The sequence below is a fragment of the Dermacentor silvarum genome, chromosome 9 (assembly GCF_013339745.2).
Source record: "Dermacentor silvarum isolate Dsil-2018 chromosome 9, BIME_Dsil_1.4, whole genome shotgun sequence".
NCBI lineage: Eukaryota > Metazoa > Arthropoda > Arachnida > Ixodida > Ixodidae > Dermacentor > Dermacentor silvarum.
The window spans coordinates 141,466,186-141,484,445 of NC_051162.1; the positions used below are offsets into that span (position 1 = coordinate 141,466,186).

General features: G+C 47.1%; 1 protein-coding gene across 2 annotated transcripts in view; it reads left to right on the top strand.

Annotated features, from left to right (window-relative positions):
• The first annotated feature begins 373 nt into the window (after nucleotides 1–373).
• The window catches only part of LOC119465032 (uncharacterized), a 31,648-nt gene continuing 13,761 nt past the window's right edge, over nucleotides 374–18,260 (top strand). Inside the window, exons 1-3 of one of the 2 annotated variants that reach the window (XM_049656495.1) lie at nucleotides 374–503; nucleotides 2,288–2,445; nucleotides 13,880–13,962. In XM_049656495.1, coding sequence (XP_049512452.1) covers nucleotides 414–503; nucleotides 2,288–2,445; nucleotides 13,880–13,962 — 331 coding nt within the window. In that variant the 5' untranslated portion in view covers nucleotides 374–413. The remainder of the gene's footprint in view (nucleotides 504–2,287; nucleotides 2,446–13,879; nucleotides 13,963–18,260) is intronic. The other variant, XM_049656496.1, reaches the window with a different exon arrangement.

Here is an 18,260-nt window from a genome sequence, read left to right on the forward strand (position 1 = left end):
CACAGTGCCGCACCCTTTCCCCCGAGTAAACCATTTCACCATTCGATGGCTTCTTTCTATTCGCTCGTAGTCGGTAAACCCAATTATTTGAGGAAAAAGCAGGCATGCGAAGCGAACAACGTGCTCTTTACTAGGGGCACATGCTGTTGACGCAGTAGTTGAATTCAGCACCGAATGAATAACGCTAAACTGAACCATCGAAGAGATCAGCTGACATGCCCTTAGTAGACGCCCATGAGTGACGTGTTGCTTGCATCCGCCTCTCCCGTGAGCATCGAGGGAATGCCCTTATCAATTTGTGATCTCAAACGTGCGTTATATATATATAACACTGACGTGCGAGCAGACATTTAGATGCACTAACGCTGTACTTAAAATGCACAGCTTTTCGGTGTGTCATCGGAAGACCAAGAATGATACTCTGTATCTTTGTTTCTGTACTTGCTATAGCAAGCGCGAACTTCGACTACCCTGGCAGGCCAGACTTAGAGGACGTGAAAAAGGTAAGAAAGTATCATTTCGCGAGGAACCATGCAAACATTTCTCCCAAGGCACATTTCATATCTCCCTGTCGTGCACGCATTAACGATGGCATGTGTCGGTAGGCAGTTTCTCTTATTTCTTTATTGGAAGGGCGGAGGGCGACTTGCTCCTTAAGAAACACGCCTTTGGCATTGTCCGCAAAGTAATAACTGGACGCATAATGTAATCTGTAAAGTCGTATGTAGTTAGAAATTATTTGATCATACTGAGCCCACTGCTGTGCAGAATTAGCTACTGTAAGTTAAATACGTCTGAACTGTTTTGAACAATTGTAAACAACGCAGTTGCTCCATGAGATTTTTGCGTCGGAAATGTTATCATTCAAATCCGCCTTTTTCATAACGCGACGGCGCATGCGCCCTGCTCCAACGGATTAGTAGCAAAATGTTTTTTTTTTCGCACAAGCGTTAGAAAGCGTTAGAAAGCCTGCATGTTAAACTTTTGAAAGAGCTAGTGGACGTTGTTGTGTTGCCATGAGTTGTAGTTGCCTCGACGGGGCGGCCGCAACGGCCGAAGGCGCAGAGCGCCGCAGAAAAAGAGAAAACTTGCTTGGACGGGACCAAACGAGCGTGACATTTATATCAACAGATGTAAAGGAGAACACGGCGCAGTGCACTTACAAAGTTAACCACGGCGTGGCGCTAGCGGTCGGAACAATCGCAAACCGAAACTGAGGATATAACAGAGGTTCTGCGACGTAATCTTGCAATTGAGTTCGCTACCTATTCATAGTAGGAGCGCATTGGTCAAATGTGGTCGGTGCATATTTGCGACCCCCTGTCTTGCTGCCCGAGTCTCTTTCTGCCAATTCTGGAACCTGCGTGTCGAATGTCAGGGCGCCGAATCCGTGCAACCGCGATATTTTTGTATAAAAAATTGCACACTTGTAGGCCTTCCAACTATTGATGAGCTTATGTGTGAGTTTGTTGGAACATATCTGCCACATATCAGTCAGCTGTGCCTCTCGAAATGCCATGTAAGTGTTTAAATGTAGCTCTAATTGCGTCGTGTGTGGTGTGACAGCGGCGCCATCTGTGCAAGCTGTACATGAATCATAGAATATCAGTTTCTTGTGGTTAGATAACATATTCAGATTCAGGTGCATGGGTTTTAGTAAGCAAGCAACCCCCTCTGACAGCTTTCAAAGCCGTTTGACGGCAAAATAGTAAACGTATCGAGCGTAAGTGCGGTTAGATGCGTTATTGAATCCGTTTCTTTAAAATGCCTTCCCGACAAAAAATTGCACTACATTATGTTCCTTATATGGTGAAATTGCCTTACTGCAGACTGTTTGCGCGGGGATGGCCCCGTGAGGCACTTTGCCTTTGGGCCTCCTCCTTAACTACAACTGTATTCTTACACTTTGGATAAACTCCCCTCATGTCAAAATGTTGTACACTCTGAAAAGCGAAGTCTCGTATTGGAAGACACCAGCCAATTGTTTCCAAGCTCGGACAAGAGTAGCCAATGATATATTGGTGAAAATGTCCATTGAGGCTATCATAAAATAATAGGCACTGCCGTTCAAGGCTTGGTACCATTTTGAGATCGCCTGATACAGTCTGTGAACATTACAGAATAAGAACTGTTGTTGAGGTCAGATCTTTGCCTATCTCACCTTACTTCGGGCCTTGGTTTGGGAATGACTGTTTATTGCGATTCTCTTTTAACACATAATACCATCTCAGTAATTTTTTACTCCACAATTTGTAATGCGGAGGCAATGCTTTTTTTATTGACACAGTTTTATCAGCCTGGAAGCATAATTTACTCATTGAAGAGAACGTACTTTTCGAAAATTGAGGGCGAGGACCCGATATGCATTCATAATAAAGTGGAGAATTTCTCTGACAGTACCATAACTCTTATGCAAGGATACGCTTATCATTCAGGAAAAATCTCGTAAGTTGCTTTAGATCATACCTCAATTATCTAACATTTCTTATTGCAGAAATAGATGTTGACACATTGACTTCCAATCTAATAGCAACTGCCTGCACAAAACAGAACAGATACAGAGTACATACTCTAATTGAGCTCAGTAAATGGTCTTTGTAGTAGAACGTTCAATGCAATGAAATGTGTGGAACAAAGGAGCAGGGAACAGAAATGTGAAGTAAATCTACTTATGCCTGAACTAAAGGAAACCTCAGTGTCAGTATAGCAAGTGTTAGCTGTTCTAACTCACCTGCGGCAACCACTCAGCCACCATCCACTGTAGTGGGTGACTAGGCTTCGCAAGTACATGCGCGTAGGACGCAGCAATGTGTACGTTACCTGGTGCCACCCATGGCCACAGGGGCGGGTGTCTAGCAACCATTTGGGCTACGTATTCACTATCTTTATAGGCTGATTAAATGATCAAATAAGGCTGCGTTGTACTAATCGAATGGCTGTACAGTACTAACCTTATTATTTTTTTTGGTAGAAGGGAAATAGGTATTCACACTTTAATCAGGTATGCTCTATAAATGCCTCGAAGAGCACAGTGCACCGTAGTATTCGATACAAGCGAACAGAGATACATCATAGGTGAAAACATTTATTATAATTTGAGAATATATAAAAGGAGTTCGGCTGAAAACTTCGAGGCGAATCGAACGGTATACCATTAGCTTAAGAAAATCGACGAGAGAAAGCTGCTTGTTGTGGATGGGCGCTAGGTGGTTTTATTTCTGGCTTAAATGGCTCCGAAAGTGTTGTAGACTTCTTCACATGAACCGGTTCTTTTGCCCCCACAAAGCTGCAGATTAACATTGGCTAACGACAAGCACACAGTCATAGTAATTATAGCACTGGTACCCAATCAGATTATCAGAATTATCGCCACGTGCACAAGAGCTCGGCCTTACAACTTGAGACAATGAGCAGCCAAAAGCGAGGGCTTCAATGGTAGTTTCGATGCCAAATTACAGACTTTAATTTCATTTCATTTCATTTTCTTACCTTAAAGACCCCAGTGAAGGGGTATTACATAAGGGGTGGGCACACACATGAAACATTGAAAGCCATATTTTATTACAGTGCAAGGTAATTTGTTACGGTGTTCAAAAATGTGCAAGGAGAGGTTATGATTGTGATTTCGTTAGAAATTTCGTGAGGTAACCTTGTCTGACGCAATAAAAGAAAGGGGAACAAGCAAGAACATAAAAGTACAGCTAAATATTGCTCTTATCAGAAAATTATCTACACATATCTGCACGCGCATGAGGTAAAGCAAGAAAGCACAAATAAAGCGGTGAACTGCTATAGCAAAACCTGTTCATTAAAAAAAAACACCAGTCATTCCACTCTATGAAGGTGGATGACCAGCGACGCTGTTTAGCACACGATACAGAGGTGAGAAAGAATTTTGAACAAAGGTACGAACACATATTAATCGGTGGTATTTGCCGCCCGCCGGCGACAGTTGCATTCTTGTCTCTGTTTCTGCCGTCGCTCTTCATAAGCGCATTGCTCCTCGGGAGTCTGGACTATAAGCGGCTTCCCCACTACAACGACAGAAGTGAAATTCAAAAGGGAAAACGGCAACTTATCGTTGTGATTTTTTGTATACATTCGCGTGGACGACGGCAGCGCAACCCCGAAGAGCAGGAGGAAAGTAGACACGCGTGATGTTTTCATGGCACTAGCACCACAGGAGAGTGGAAGGAAAGGAAATGAGATACACAAGCTTTTGGTACGCCGACAAAGAGAGGACGGTGCGAACGTAGACATGGCCGACACGGGTCGCACAGCGGCAAATCTTTGAGAATCCTTTATTATGTACCTGGAAATCTACTGATCTTTAAAATAGTGCTTATTTTTAAACAATCTACTCAAAATGCATATCCGAGTGACGCCGACGAGCGAGCTGTGAAAGACGACGACGACGAACACGCTAGCAGTGGCACAAGTGCGTTCGCGTGGGACCTGAGTATTCGCACACGCAGAACAAAAATGCACGCTAAGCTAGCCATGAACATCTTCGCTGTAAAAGTTTACGTGCGTTGTCATGGGCGGCTGATTATTGAATTTTGCATCCTACTGCGTCTTTCAAGAAACTCATATCCGAAGTCATTAAGTCGTCGTACATCGCAGTGGCGGAAGCGTCAGTGAATAGAGGGGCGCGGCAGTACTTCTTGGAACGCGAAGCACTGTCAGGAAAAGAGTGCCTGCGGATGATACTTTCTGTGTTCCCTGTGTCACATTCACAAATCTTTGTAAGTCCTAAAAGTCGAACTACATCGCAAGACCAGGCGATACACAACACTTGTGGCATAAGGTATAGGATGCTTGGCTGTTCCTCATTCTAGCGAGTGCTGTATAGTTAAACTTTAGCCCTCCTACCTGAATGTAATAGCTCGTTTGGCGAGTAGGAGTTGCGTGGCATGCTTTCCGGCAGCCCTGCCGTTCGCGCAATGTGTCCGAAGTGGACACAATATCTCTTTCGTGTCTAGTGAAGGTGTGCCCCGTCGTGCGTTTGCTTTTAAAGGGAATAGCTTACTTGGGCTCTCTGCGCTGCTTTCGTGGTACGTCAGTGATACGACGGTGATCGGACTTGGGGAAGGCAAGACGAGGAAACTCGCCGAGAAAAAGCCTTCGTGCTCTCGGACAACCGAGTTGCGAAGAGGAGCCGGGTGGCGGGGAAGTGGAGGAGGGGGTACTAGATGTTCGATAGCGCTACATTTTCACGGGGCCACAGAGGAGCAACACACAGAACGGAATGCTACTTGCAGCTTTCAAAGTATTCCCTTGTCAGCGGAATAAATACAAGATGCTGAAAGGGGAAGAACAAGAATTTCAAAAACATACAAAAATATTTCAGGAAGGACCATCCACCAATACTAAGCCGGCTTTGTCAGACGATCATTTGGCTGCGCTCGACATCGCAATAAAAATGAATAGCAAGGCTGGAAATGTTTTTTCAAATCACGGCGCAAGAAAATCAATTTCTTTGATCAAATAAATATTTCTTGTATCTTTGTACTTGCTGTTCTTCCTATTTGATTGTCTTCTTGTGTTTATTCCGCTGACAAGAGAACAAATTAATAGTTGCGAGCACCGTCCTGTTGTGTGTGTTTCTCTTCTGTGTTTCCCGCGAGAATTTTGCGCAATCCAACGCCCAGTACGCTATACCCACAAGCCCAGTCGTGAACCTTAGCCAACACCGGCGCAGATTTCCTACACCGTCACATTTGGTGGCTGGTGCTGGGTATGCTCGCTATGACGCTGCTCTGGATCTCCGTAGCGGACGCCATATCGGTTCCGTCACGACGTCTTCAAACGACGCCGCCCCTTCCACATCCACCAAGGCTTCGTCACATGTAGTGCTAGCGCATCCTCTTGCCCAGGGAGTTTTACCAGCACAAATGGCATGGATGTGGAAGACTGGCTCAGCTGGCATGAACGCGTCAGCGACCATTACAGATGGGACGCGACACTCATGCTTGGCAACGTAATCTTCTACCTCCAAGGCACCGCTCACGTGTGGTACGACTTACATGAAGAAGACCTGACTAGCTGGGAAGTCGGCAAACAAAAGATGCGTGACGTATTTGGAAAAATCGCAGGACGTCAGCTATCAGCCAGACAGGAGCTTGCGACACGGGCTCGTTCATCCACAGAGTCATATATTTTCTATATGCAGGACGTGGTGGCTCTTAGCAAAAAAAGCAAGCAAAGACAGTTCAGAATCGGACAAAGTTGGCTATGTGCTAAAGGAAATTGCAGACGACGCATTCAATTTGTTTTTAAAGCGAAGCTTTGTACCTCTACCAGCGAAGGGTTCTGTCGTGTCCGTCGTTGTAATCAAAAAACGATCCCGACGAACCGCTAACAATTGCAGGTATAGCTTACTTGAATTCAGGCATTCAGCGTACAACTAAGCACTCGTTTTCGCAAGAAAAACCACAAAAACAAGCTTCAAAGTGATGAGCCAACATGATGGATGATAAGGGCTGCGGGCAAACAACGGAAACAGGCTCGGCGCGGTCCGTAAGGTTAGATTGCAGCTGTTGCAAAGCTTATGCAGCTGCTTGAAAGAGGGTTGACGTCATTCGAAACCCTTCCAGCCTAGTAACTGCTTCGGTTCATTTTCTAGACTACCCCACTATGGGGTAGTCTAGTAGTGTATATCACACCGATCATAAAGCAGTAGTGAACATTGTTGTGAAGTAAATAATAATAAAGGCAGTGGTTAAAGTTACGTTGTAGTGTGTGAAATATCAAGTGCGCCGCAGTCACCGTGAGGGTGGCGTAAAAAGCTTCGCTTTCCAACCACCTTCACAGGGTGGATTGGTGGGCAGTTTTGGTGCAAGGATTGTGCCACACTTGATTACGTACTTGTGGAGTGTCGACGCTTTGAACAAGCTAGAAGCCGACACATTGCTCAGCGATTCGATCGCCTGCCAAACACCGCGGCTATTTCCTCCCGCGTCGACGTTCCAACGTTTCGTCAGCCATCAAGTGCACCTAACGTGACAGAGATCGTCCGTGGGGAACTGGAGGCCATAGCGCCAGCGAGCCGTTATTCTTGACCACTCGACAATGACGTGACGACCCTATCACTCATTCAGTCTGTCGTCCGACAAGAGATTGTCAACATGGGTCTCCCCAGTCAAGGAAGCAGCCGTCCGCTCCCAAGTGCTCCAGTGGTCGCTTCAGCTGCACCGCGTCGCACTGGTACCTACCAGTGCGTTATCGAAACCACGCTGAACGGCGAACGTTAGACGACCGGCCCAAGTGTTTCCCGTGCTGTCGCGTCGGCCCTATCTCTCGGTACTGCCACAGCCGCTGTTACTCATTTCCACGTCCCAACATCACTTGATCGCAGCTCCGCATATAACCCACGCGGACAATTTTATCCCCGCACGAATTCACCAAGTTGTGACGTCCCAGCTCCGTCGTGTAATCCCAGCCGTTCGCACTCGCCTCAAGCTCGACAGTCCCGTTCATCGCCGCGTCGACGTTCGCCTTCTCCGTCGCACCGCCGCCCCAACCCGGAAAACTAAATAATGCAGCACCCTGCAGTGACGGTGCATTGACGACCCGTACCGAATATCCTCTCTTGACCTCGCACCTCGACGCAACCGAATCGAACTTCTCACTGATGGTATGTCCATAACCGCTCTAATAGGCACAGGTACCCTGATATCCGCCATGATTCCGGCCCTCCACCGACGTCTTAAGAAAGTGCTCAAACCTGCCGCATCCCCTGCCGTCCGTGTTGCCAATGGTAGCACAACTGGAGTACTCGACCTATGGACTGCCCGTATTAACATTGCCGGCCGTGTTACGTCTGGCATCTTTGCGGTCGTCGACCACTGCCCTCTTGGTCTGATTTAACGTAATGACTTTTTGACGTGGCACTCTGCGCTTATCGAGTGCTTTTCCGGCGTTCAGCGCTTAGATCTACCCCAACGTACTGCCGACAACGCCGCAGACGAGTCCCGCCTTCGGTGCGGCCAATTAGTTCGTCTGCCGCCCATGCCGCAACATGTTTCTCAATGGTGCCCTTCCCGGCTCTCCGTGACTGAGACTACGTGGTATATCCTGTTCTGGACGTTCTCTTAACCGGCCATGTTACGTTAACCAACACCATTGTTACCGTTCGAGATAATCAAGCGTGCCTCGCCATTGTGAACTTCAGTTCATCGCTTTTCGTTTTTCGTGTAATTCGTGTTTTTCGTGTAGTTCAGTTTTTTCGTGTAATCCGGGGAACATCGCTCTCCTGCGGGCGGCGATGGATCCCGACCCCGTTGTACGTAGTCCGGACATGGCATTGCCTTCGACGTCGGCCTCAAGGAAGCGGAACAGCCGAGATGATGACACCGCCAGTGACAGCACTGAACAGTATACGGCGAGTAGCGATGACAGCGAGGACGGCTTTGTCCCTATGGCGAAACGCAAGGCGAAGAGGAGAATCCTCGGTGGGTCTTCGCCGGGAAGTACGTCAACCGTGAAGGCCTCCAGTGGTCCGCCGCGCCACACTATATTGTTTGTTCCCGTTGATCCTTCGGCCAACCTGAGGAGCATCAATAGGCAAGTCATCTCAGTACGTCTTGAAGCTCTCGTGCCGAATCAGATAATCGACATTCGAGTTAATCCCCGTAAGAATGTCCTGGCCATAGACGTCGAGCAACCGGCCGCTTTGCATACCTTGCAAACCGTCACGGAGATTGGCGACATCAGAGTCCGCGCTTACATCCCGCAGGACAGAGGCATGACAACGGGCGTCATATATGATATCGACATCTCTATACCGAATACTGACCTTCCTGTCCTGGTCAAGCCAGCTGCTGACACTACGAACATACTGCAAGTTAGCCGAATAGGCAACTCCCGTTGCGTCAAGGTGATCTTCAAAGGCGACTGCCTTCCTTCACATGTGAAGGTTGGTCATTTTCGCCATGTCGTTCGAGCATATATCCCGAGACCTCTTCAATGTCACAAGTGCTTGAGAATGGGCCACGTGAGTGGGGTATGTACCAACAAGCCAATTTGCCCGCGTTGCGCCGAACCCCACACAGCAGAGTCTTGCAAAGCCAGTACTCTGAAATGCAGAAACTGCAATGGAGATCATGATGCCTCATCAAACGACTGTCCACTAATCAAGAAGGAGAAGAGAATATTGAGGCAAATGGTGAAGGACGGCTCGTCACGAAAGGAAGCGATAACGACTGTTAAAAGACGACGTTCCCGTCGACGGCGCACTTCCAAGAAAGAAAAAAGTACTGTTTTGCCCCCAGAGCGCTCCTTCACGCCACCGCCACCCCCGCCACCGCCAAGCACCCTACACCTACATGGTCATAAGAATACCGAAGCTCAGCAAAAATCTGAAGCTGCTTGGCCTGCTCTACCCCAGGCACACTTCTCAGAGGATCGACAGCATCGACTACCGCCGAGCGCTAATTCGGCAGCAGATAATCAAGCTGCCCAAGATGTCCAAGTCGTTGCTGTTCTGAGGTCCCTGGTGAGTGTTATCCGCTCCCTTCTGAATACCATGCAAACACCATCCGCTAAATGCGCACTGCAAGTCCTGGACTCCCTTGAACCAGTACTTGCAGGTCTACAGTAACAAGATGGCTTGCCATCCACAACCACTGCGACCTTTCCGGGAACAAGTCAAGTGCGCTTCCATACTTCAATGGAATGCCAGAGGTCTGCAGTCACGGATGTCAGAATTTCGGCACTATGTTTTTGAGAACAAGTTCCCGATTATCATCATTTGTGAACCCCATTTTTCAAGAACAATTCGACTGTCGGGTTACGAGTCATTTGTTTCTTCATCATGTGTTGAACGAAGTCAAGTTGTTGTGTATATTCGCAAGGAGCTCACATATGTTCAACAAAAAGTGCAGCCTCACGACGACAATCATTACGTATGTCTCCATGTCAAAAAGAAGAAGGTTTCCTTCACACTAATAGGCGCCTACCTATCACCATCACGTCGACTTGATCGTCAGAGACTAAACGACATACTCATGAAAACTCCAGGTCCTTGGATAATCATGGGTGACTTTAACGCCCATCATCCACTTTGGAGAAGCTTCAGGACTAATCAACGAGGCACGAGTCTAGTTGATTTCGCTGCCGAGCACGGACTGAGAGTTTTGAACGATGGCAGTCCGACTTATCTCCGAGGGGCGACTTACAGTAGCTGCTTGGACTTGACATTAGTGTCTCATAGTTTACATTCTAAAGTTCAATGGTTCACAGACATTGAAACTCATGGCAGTGACCATATGCCTACCTACATTAATGTCAGAGGCTTTGACAGTTCTAGTTCGCCTATGCTGTCAAGACAGACTGACTGGCAAGCATACCAACTTTCGATCGAGGACAAGTGCAGACAGGAACATCCCGAGCCCCTTGAAGACATTATCATACAAGCGCTGCAGGCTTCTACGCGGACGTATACACCATCGACAAGACGCACAGATTTCGACAAAGAACTGGAGAGGCTTCGTGCGATACGCCGGCGGGCCGAGAGACGATATAGGCGTACTAAGTCTATTTATGACTTGAGGGAAGCCCGACGCATTCAGAAGAAAATTCAGCGTGAGATGAACAAACTTCAGGACCGACGATGGAAGAGCTTCTGCGATTCCCTGGATCCTCGCAAGCCGTTATCCCCCGTGTGGAGAACTCTTCAGGGTCTTCGATCACTTCCACAACAACGTCGTCCCTTCACAGCACTCGCTCTACATCAAAGCCGACCAGAGCTTGAAGTCGCTGGTGATTTTTGTGCAAAGGTTACTGGTGACATCGTTCCACTGATGGACCTCTCGCTACATGACGTCCCTGTCGCGAGAGATCAAAGTATGGAAGTGCCTTTTACTATGGAAGAAATGCAAGCGGCTTTGGCTATGTGCAGGCGGTCGTCATCACCCGGTCCCGATGGGGTGACCTACGCTGCCTTAAGACACTTGGGTTCAACAGCGCAATGCTGTTTGCTGGATATCTTCAATAAGTCTTGGCATGACGGCATAGTCCTCGACGAGTGGAAGTGCAGCCGATTGGTGCCTCTACTGAAGCCTGGAAAGTCTCCGCTGGACCTTACATCGTACCGACCGATTGCACTTGCGAGTTGCATCGGTAAGGTCATGGAGAGGATGTTGCTGACACGTCTGGAGTGGTACCTTGAATACTATAACATCTACCCTGATGCTATGGCTGGTTTTCGACGTGGACGGTCTTCAATAGACAACGTCATTGATCTTGTGACCTCCGTGCAGCACCAAAAAGCTATGAAGCGTCTCTCTGTGGCACTCTTCTTAGACGTAAAAGGTGCCTACGACAACGTAACCCACGAAGTCATTCTCCAAGCTCTTGAGGCTGCAGAACTTGGAGGCCACGTTTTTAGATGGATTAGGAGCTATCTCTCAAGGAGATCAGTGTTTGTTCTTACAGAAGATGGCCCGACAAATAGATATATTTCCAGTCGTGGTGTCCCACAAGGCGGAGTGTTGAGTCCGACTCTTTTCAACCTCGTTCTAGTGGGGCTTACCGAAACGCTACCACAGACCGCCAATGTCTCGCTCTACGCAGATGATATTTGCATCTGGGCGTCCGGCGTGACACGGCCACAAGTGCGCGCTAGAATACAGAAAGCAGCAACCCTGACAGTGGCATACCTTCGCCGACAAGGTCTGACAATATCTACGGAAAAATGTGCACTAGTGGCATTTACACGAAAACCGATGTATTTCTACCCAGTGCGCATCGAGGGCCACTCAATTGCATATAAGAAAACTCACAGGTTTTTAGGCGTTATTGTGGATCGAGACCTCACCTGGAGTCCCCATGTCTCCAACATGAAGAAAAAACTCATTTGTATTGAGAATATGTTTAAGTTCATAGCTGGAAAATCGTGGGGACCATCCGTGCGCTCTATGTTACAGCTCTACACGGCACTATTTCTCGGATTTCTTCGCTACAGTCTTCCAGTCTTGTCGAACACATGCAAGACTAATCTCCTTGCACTACAGAGCGTACAAGCCCAAGCACTTCGGACATGTCTTGGCCTCCCGAGATGTTCTTCGACAGCTGCGACGATTGTCATTGCACAGGAGCATCCGATCACCACCCATATCGTCGCAGAGACGCTAAGAGCGCACATTCGACACCTTTCACGACTACCATCCCACCATTTAGCCAGTTTGCCAGCGCGACGACCACAGGCTACATACTGTAGTATTGTGACGAGACAACACGAGTCGATACCTTCTGGCTTCAAGCCTGCAAAACGCCCAACATCGGCATTGTGGTGTCTCCGGCAAATTCGCGTGTGCCTCTCAGTTCCTGGGATTGCTAAGAAATCAGACCTGTCACCCTTAGCCCTGAAGCAGTTGTCCCTGCTTTGCCTACACGAGTCTTATCTTGACCGAATACATATTTACACGGACGGTTCCACTAATTCCAACAGTTCAACCGGAGCAGTGGTGGTTCCATCGGACGCCGTCTCTTTGCAATTTAAGTACTCTCACAACACCACGTCGACAGCAGCAGAACTTGCGGCTCTTCAAGGTGCAATCCATTACGTGCTCCAGCAACCACCAAATCGCTGGGCCATTTTCTGCGATTCGAAAGCAGCCCTACAAACTCTGCAGTTTGCCCTACGTCACGGGTTACACGAACAGCTAGTGTACGAAATAAGACAAGCTCATCACCATGCGATTGAGAAAGGACACGACATCGTATTTCAGTGGTTGCCGAGCCACTGCGGAATTGTTGGCAACGACAGCGCCGATGAAGCTGCTCGCTCGGCTCATCAAAAACATCAGCGAGTGCCTATACCACTCTCAAGAACGGACGCTGCGCGGCAACTTCAATCACTTGCTCGCCACATCACACTTCAAAGATGGAATTCACCAGGTTTCAGCAACTCACGCTTGCATTCTCTCGACCCTAAATTGCGACTTCGCCTGCCACCTGGACTCTCCCGTGGTGAAGCAACTTTACTGTGTCGCGTGTGGTTGGGCGTCGCATTTACAAATTCCTATTCATTCCTAATAGGAATGACTAACAGTGCGGCATGCAATTTGTGCGGCTGCGATGAGACGCTAGAGCACCTTCTGTGTCATTGCCCAGCTTTTGACGCTCAACGACGGATTCTTCAAACTCAACTCAGCATGTTAGATAGCAGAGTGCTGTCAGAGGAAAAGATTCTGGGACCATGGCTTACGCATTCCTGCATGCGAAAGGCCACAAAAGCTCTTCTTCAGTTCTTGAAGGAGACTGGACTATATGAGCGCTTGTGACAGTGGACCTTCCTCTGCGACTGACTGTGTGAATAACTGACTCTTTATGTGTTTTTTTTTTTCGTATTCTCGCTCCTTATCTATTCTTCCCCTTTCCCTCTCCCCAAGCGTAGGGTAGCCAACCGGGCACGTCCTTGGTTAACCTCCCTACCTTTCCCTTCTCGTTTCTCTCTCTCTCTCTCAGTTCATCGCCGCAAGTTCTTCCGCTGGATATTTCCCTGGCGACGCTGCATTCCTTGCAGCACTGTACTGCTTCAGCATTGGCTTCTGATCCTCAGCCTGACTTCACTGCTGCAGAGTCGACTTCAACTTTCACGTGTGAGGACCCATTACGCCGAATGATTTTCTTTGACATGTGACTTGATTACATTGAGGCTCTCTCCTCCCTAGTAGCTACGATTTTGGTGGTCGTCCGTTGGGCCAGACCACCCCGGGATCGGCCCATCTAAACGGCGAGACAGGCTCGCCCACCCTGATTTAGCTGGAATGGGACAAGGATGCGTCGCATAATACGGACATAGAATTTGGTCAATATGTTATTGTCAAGTAACTCCTGGTTTAGGGTTATTTCTCACAACTATACTTTCTTGCAGAGTCTATTACCCAGTTAAAATGGATGTTTCAAGGGCAACAGGATACGATGTAGCTCCTTTATTGCGGGCCGTTCAAACATCACGTAAGACGCTATATTCCCCACTTTATTAAAAACAATATATCAGAGCTAATTCTTACTCAAAAAAATATGTACTCAACATTTCGGTTGTATGTACCATAACAAGAATTTACATGAAAGCTAGGTAATCTATTTTTCAGTACTGTAAATATTTACCATAAAGGAACAGAACATGAAGTGTTTGTGATTTAAAGCATACATTTTCTGCTCTCTGAGATTGGTGAAGGAGAGCAGGGCAGTGAATGTCTTAAGGCCTCACCATGGCTACAGACTTCGAGAGGAAATCAATTCCTGATCGCATCAAAGAAACACCACCGCTATCTATAAGTTTGCGTCGTGCCGTTAAAACAAACAGAGGTGACTAAATATCTCGCCTATTTTTTATGTATCTGTCTACACAACGTAGGTCAAAGTGTAAAATAGTGAACTAGAATAGTCAAACAGAAGGCGAAACAATAAACCAGAACGCCAGGTTTGCTTGAAATTTAAAATGGATTCCTGCAATTAAAATGAAATCTGGCCTTACACCTCTCTGAAAGCGCACTGCGGTTGCAAGAATGCTATAACGGGGTATAATGCAAACCAGTGTTTGTTAATAATTTTGCTCGTTAAGATCTATACATATAATAATTTTTTGTCAGGTCTTTCGATCTTGTAACTCACGTAGCCGCTTTACGGAGGAATCAAAACTTTAGATTGACAGATAGCCGCAGCTGTAGTACTGATATCAGTCTGAGTTTCCGATGAATATTGAGTGGAAAGAACTATGAAACTTTTGATTGGTTTGCGAGTTGCCTGCTATAATACCTTATGAGCAATTTTGATATGTAAATTGCAGCGTACGTTATTATGGTTGCCGGTACTTTAGGTGCATTTCTGTTTTATCGTGGAGTTGATCTGGTATTTTTACGTTACAAATGTGTTGCAATTACAAAAGAGGTGCAAAAAGAAAGACAGGGAGAGAGCAAGGTACGTAACGACGCACGCCACATTGCTGGCCACGTTGAGTTTATCGCTGCAGAAGAGGTCACTGATTTACTCAAGAAGAAGCTGACCACATTTAGACAGATCTCTGGAAGAACTGCAACTGTAACCATACTTCTTGGCTGGCTATGTTCTTCGATTGCATTGTGGAAGAGAGAAAAAAAAATTACCCCATCTTCCCATAGGGGAACCATGAGTAGTATGCGAAGCAGCCATGGAGTCGACTCAAGTTCCCATTAGTTTTCAGATCGGCCTGTCGCCGCTGCCGTTTCGTGGCAGCGGCTCGAGCCCTCTTCTTCGCGGCGCTGTCCACGGCGCTGACACTGGCGGTGACGCTGGCGCTGTCCGTGGCACTCATCGCGGCGTTGCGGGAGGAGAATGAGAGGAGCGGAGCGCGCGCGCACGTCATTAAACCGCGAGCTGCAGTGGCGCCCCCCAGCGGAGTAAGCAGCACCTACCGTCGCGCCTCTAACCTAAGCTGCTTCGCATTATCGCGCGCGGAGCCGCAGGTGTTGCCATTCGTTGCGCAATCCGGAGAGGAGAGGAGCGTCGGAGAGGAGAGGAGATGAGACAAGGAGAGGAGAGGAAGGGAGGAATGCCGAGAGGAGAGGAGATGAGACAAGGAGAGGAGGTGGAGGAGGATGCGCATGAATGCCGAGAGAAGAGATGAGACAAGGAGAGGAGGGGGAGGAGGATGCGCATACGCAGTAGGGGTGTGGACGCCGCACCGCGGATGGATGGATGGGTGGATGGAGGGAGGGAGTGACATAGCCCCGACCATAAGATGCTTCGCATCTAAAAATTGGTTGATCTCTTTTGCAGAGGAACTGGTCCTTACACTAAAGTGAAACCTGCACTCAAGGAAGCATTGTAGTCTGGTTGCATGCACAAGCGCATAAATGTGCGCATTCTTCTGTTATTTACAATTTGCTCGAAGGGCGAAGCAATGACAGAGATAGCAAACACACGAGGCCTGGTCTGCCGTACAGAGTAAACAAGAGCCTGGAGGCCACTAGGCGTCATAAGTGTATCCAACGCGACAGTGAGTGCGCATATTGCAAAACTGCATCGTTAGAACTCCGGTGGCATCATACGCACGTGCACCCATACACAAGTTCAAAGGTGAGCAGACCCACGAAAATGGCGTCAGCAGCCGCGGCGCCATGGAGCGGTTAAGTTCTGTGTCCAAATAAGTGCACGAAAACTTTTACCTCAAATCCATGCAGAGCATTATGGAGGAAGAGGTGAAGAACATGGCCAACCAAGTACCGGTTAAATGAAAATGTAAATAGACAAGTAAAGAAAATGAAGACAGGATGTAGGAACACAAAGGAAACATATTTACAGCAACTGCCATAAGTTATGAATCAATGAAGGCAACGAAGAAAGTAACTTCCTGTGCGTCTCGTAAGTCTTCTTTATAAATAACTGAGAGTACTCGAGGCAGCCGTATTATTCACTACAACCTCGCCCTACCGGACGTTGGCGTAAAAATAAATGTTTTTTTTTCTCTCTCTCACCCTCTGAAGAGACCTCTACTCAGAAGAAAAGCTACACCAGTCTTCACAGTGTAAAACCGTTAGGCAGCTTAACTGCACAAGCGCTAGCGCTACCGTCACGTCCCTTCAAAATATCTAACTCTGGTACTTTTATACGTTTAACTAAGAACAGGTCATCAACTGATAATGCCTGTGCAGTGCACAACTGTGTTCTGAATGAAGTGGCAACAAATATTCTGCTCTCCATCATGTCCAGAAGTGGTTAAACAGTTGTTGACGGTGTAGCGATCTTCTAGTTATCTCTTTCTTAGGAGAGGATGTTTATTTATGTTGAGTAAAATTTGGAAGAGCTGTTTATCTCTTCCTAGTCAGGAAATGCTATGGTGTGAGAACTTCAGCTGCCGCATGAGATGATGTAATCTAAGTAAGTGATCAATATTTGACCGTTTCTTCTACTTTGCAAAGTATTGTGCCCAGTTTTCAAAAGTAAGTCTGGCTGTCCGAATAATCTTCCGCAGACAAGACTTAACTGTGCAAACTAATATGTCCAAGAAGGCAACACACCAGCGGCTCTTACGACGATAAATGCCCACTTTATGCGTTTTCCTGAGCAGTCATCTCCCGATTCTACAATAAATAACACTGTACCAACTGGAGCGAGTTCCTTTGAAGTTTCCTTAAAGGTGAGAGCATTGCGAGTGTAAATGGTTTCAGGCACGTTACTAAGAGCCTTCAATCTACGGTATGAGAGTAAGAAAAAAAAATACTACCCGGTTAAGTCCGACACCAACTCTAAATGCTCTCGTATCAGCATATGTGGAAAGTGCAAGGTATGATTTCAAAGAGGGTGCCCAGTTTTTTGGGCTACAAAGTTACTGCTGAATCTATCACCCCTGTTCTAGAAGTTTCAGAGCGGCACTTTCTCTCGCTAGGTACAGCGTAGCCATAAATGCCGACCATGGTTTTGCTCTTGTTTTCGCACAATGATTCCACTGTCCAATTACTATCTTCTTTGTGAATCCAAAAATTATTTTCCGTATCTCTATAAGCGTGTCTTACAGGCCACCGCGAAGTGTCCATCGTTGAGCGTCATGAAGAATAAGCTTTGTGAGTGAACTTCTGGGTGGACTTCGAAAGTTGACTTGTACGTTTAAAGACAAAAAGAAAAGGAGTAGTAGGCCGAATGCTAGACTAATAAGCATATAAGGTTTCTGATTAGGTCACGAAAGCTTAGTGGCTATTTATTTGTCACCACCTCGTTTGAAAAGGGATGCCAATAAATAATCTTCATCAGCTTCTCGGAGATCACCTTCGGAAAACTACCACGAAGAAGGCATGAATTCTGTTGCCTGTAAATGCCGACTAAGTTAGACCACGAGACACCTCCATACACTACCACTTTTACTACCCTTATAGGCGTCCAAGCTGCCGGACACACTTTTTTCAGAAATACTCAGTGAGAAAACAAAAGATACCTAAATATATTCATTGCTACAAATAAACGTAACCAAGAGCACGATTCGTTTAAATAAGCGAGCATTTCTAACCTTTCTATGCCTACTTTCTTAGCCATTGTTAGGCACGAAATTGAAAGGTCTCGCCATCTCCGGAATCTGCGTAAGTGATCGCGTGGCATACGTATACGAGACAGATTTTTGGTGCAGCCTGGAATGAAACCCTTTGGTGTTCAAATCACCACCGATTGGCAGCAAAGCACAACGGTCCCCACCAAAAAGCGGCGAGGTAGCCAAGCCGGTTGCACCAAATACACGTCTATACACCTCCTCTAAAACTACATGACAGTGTTCAAGCGCATCA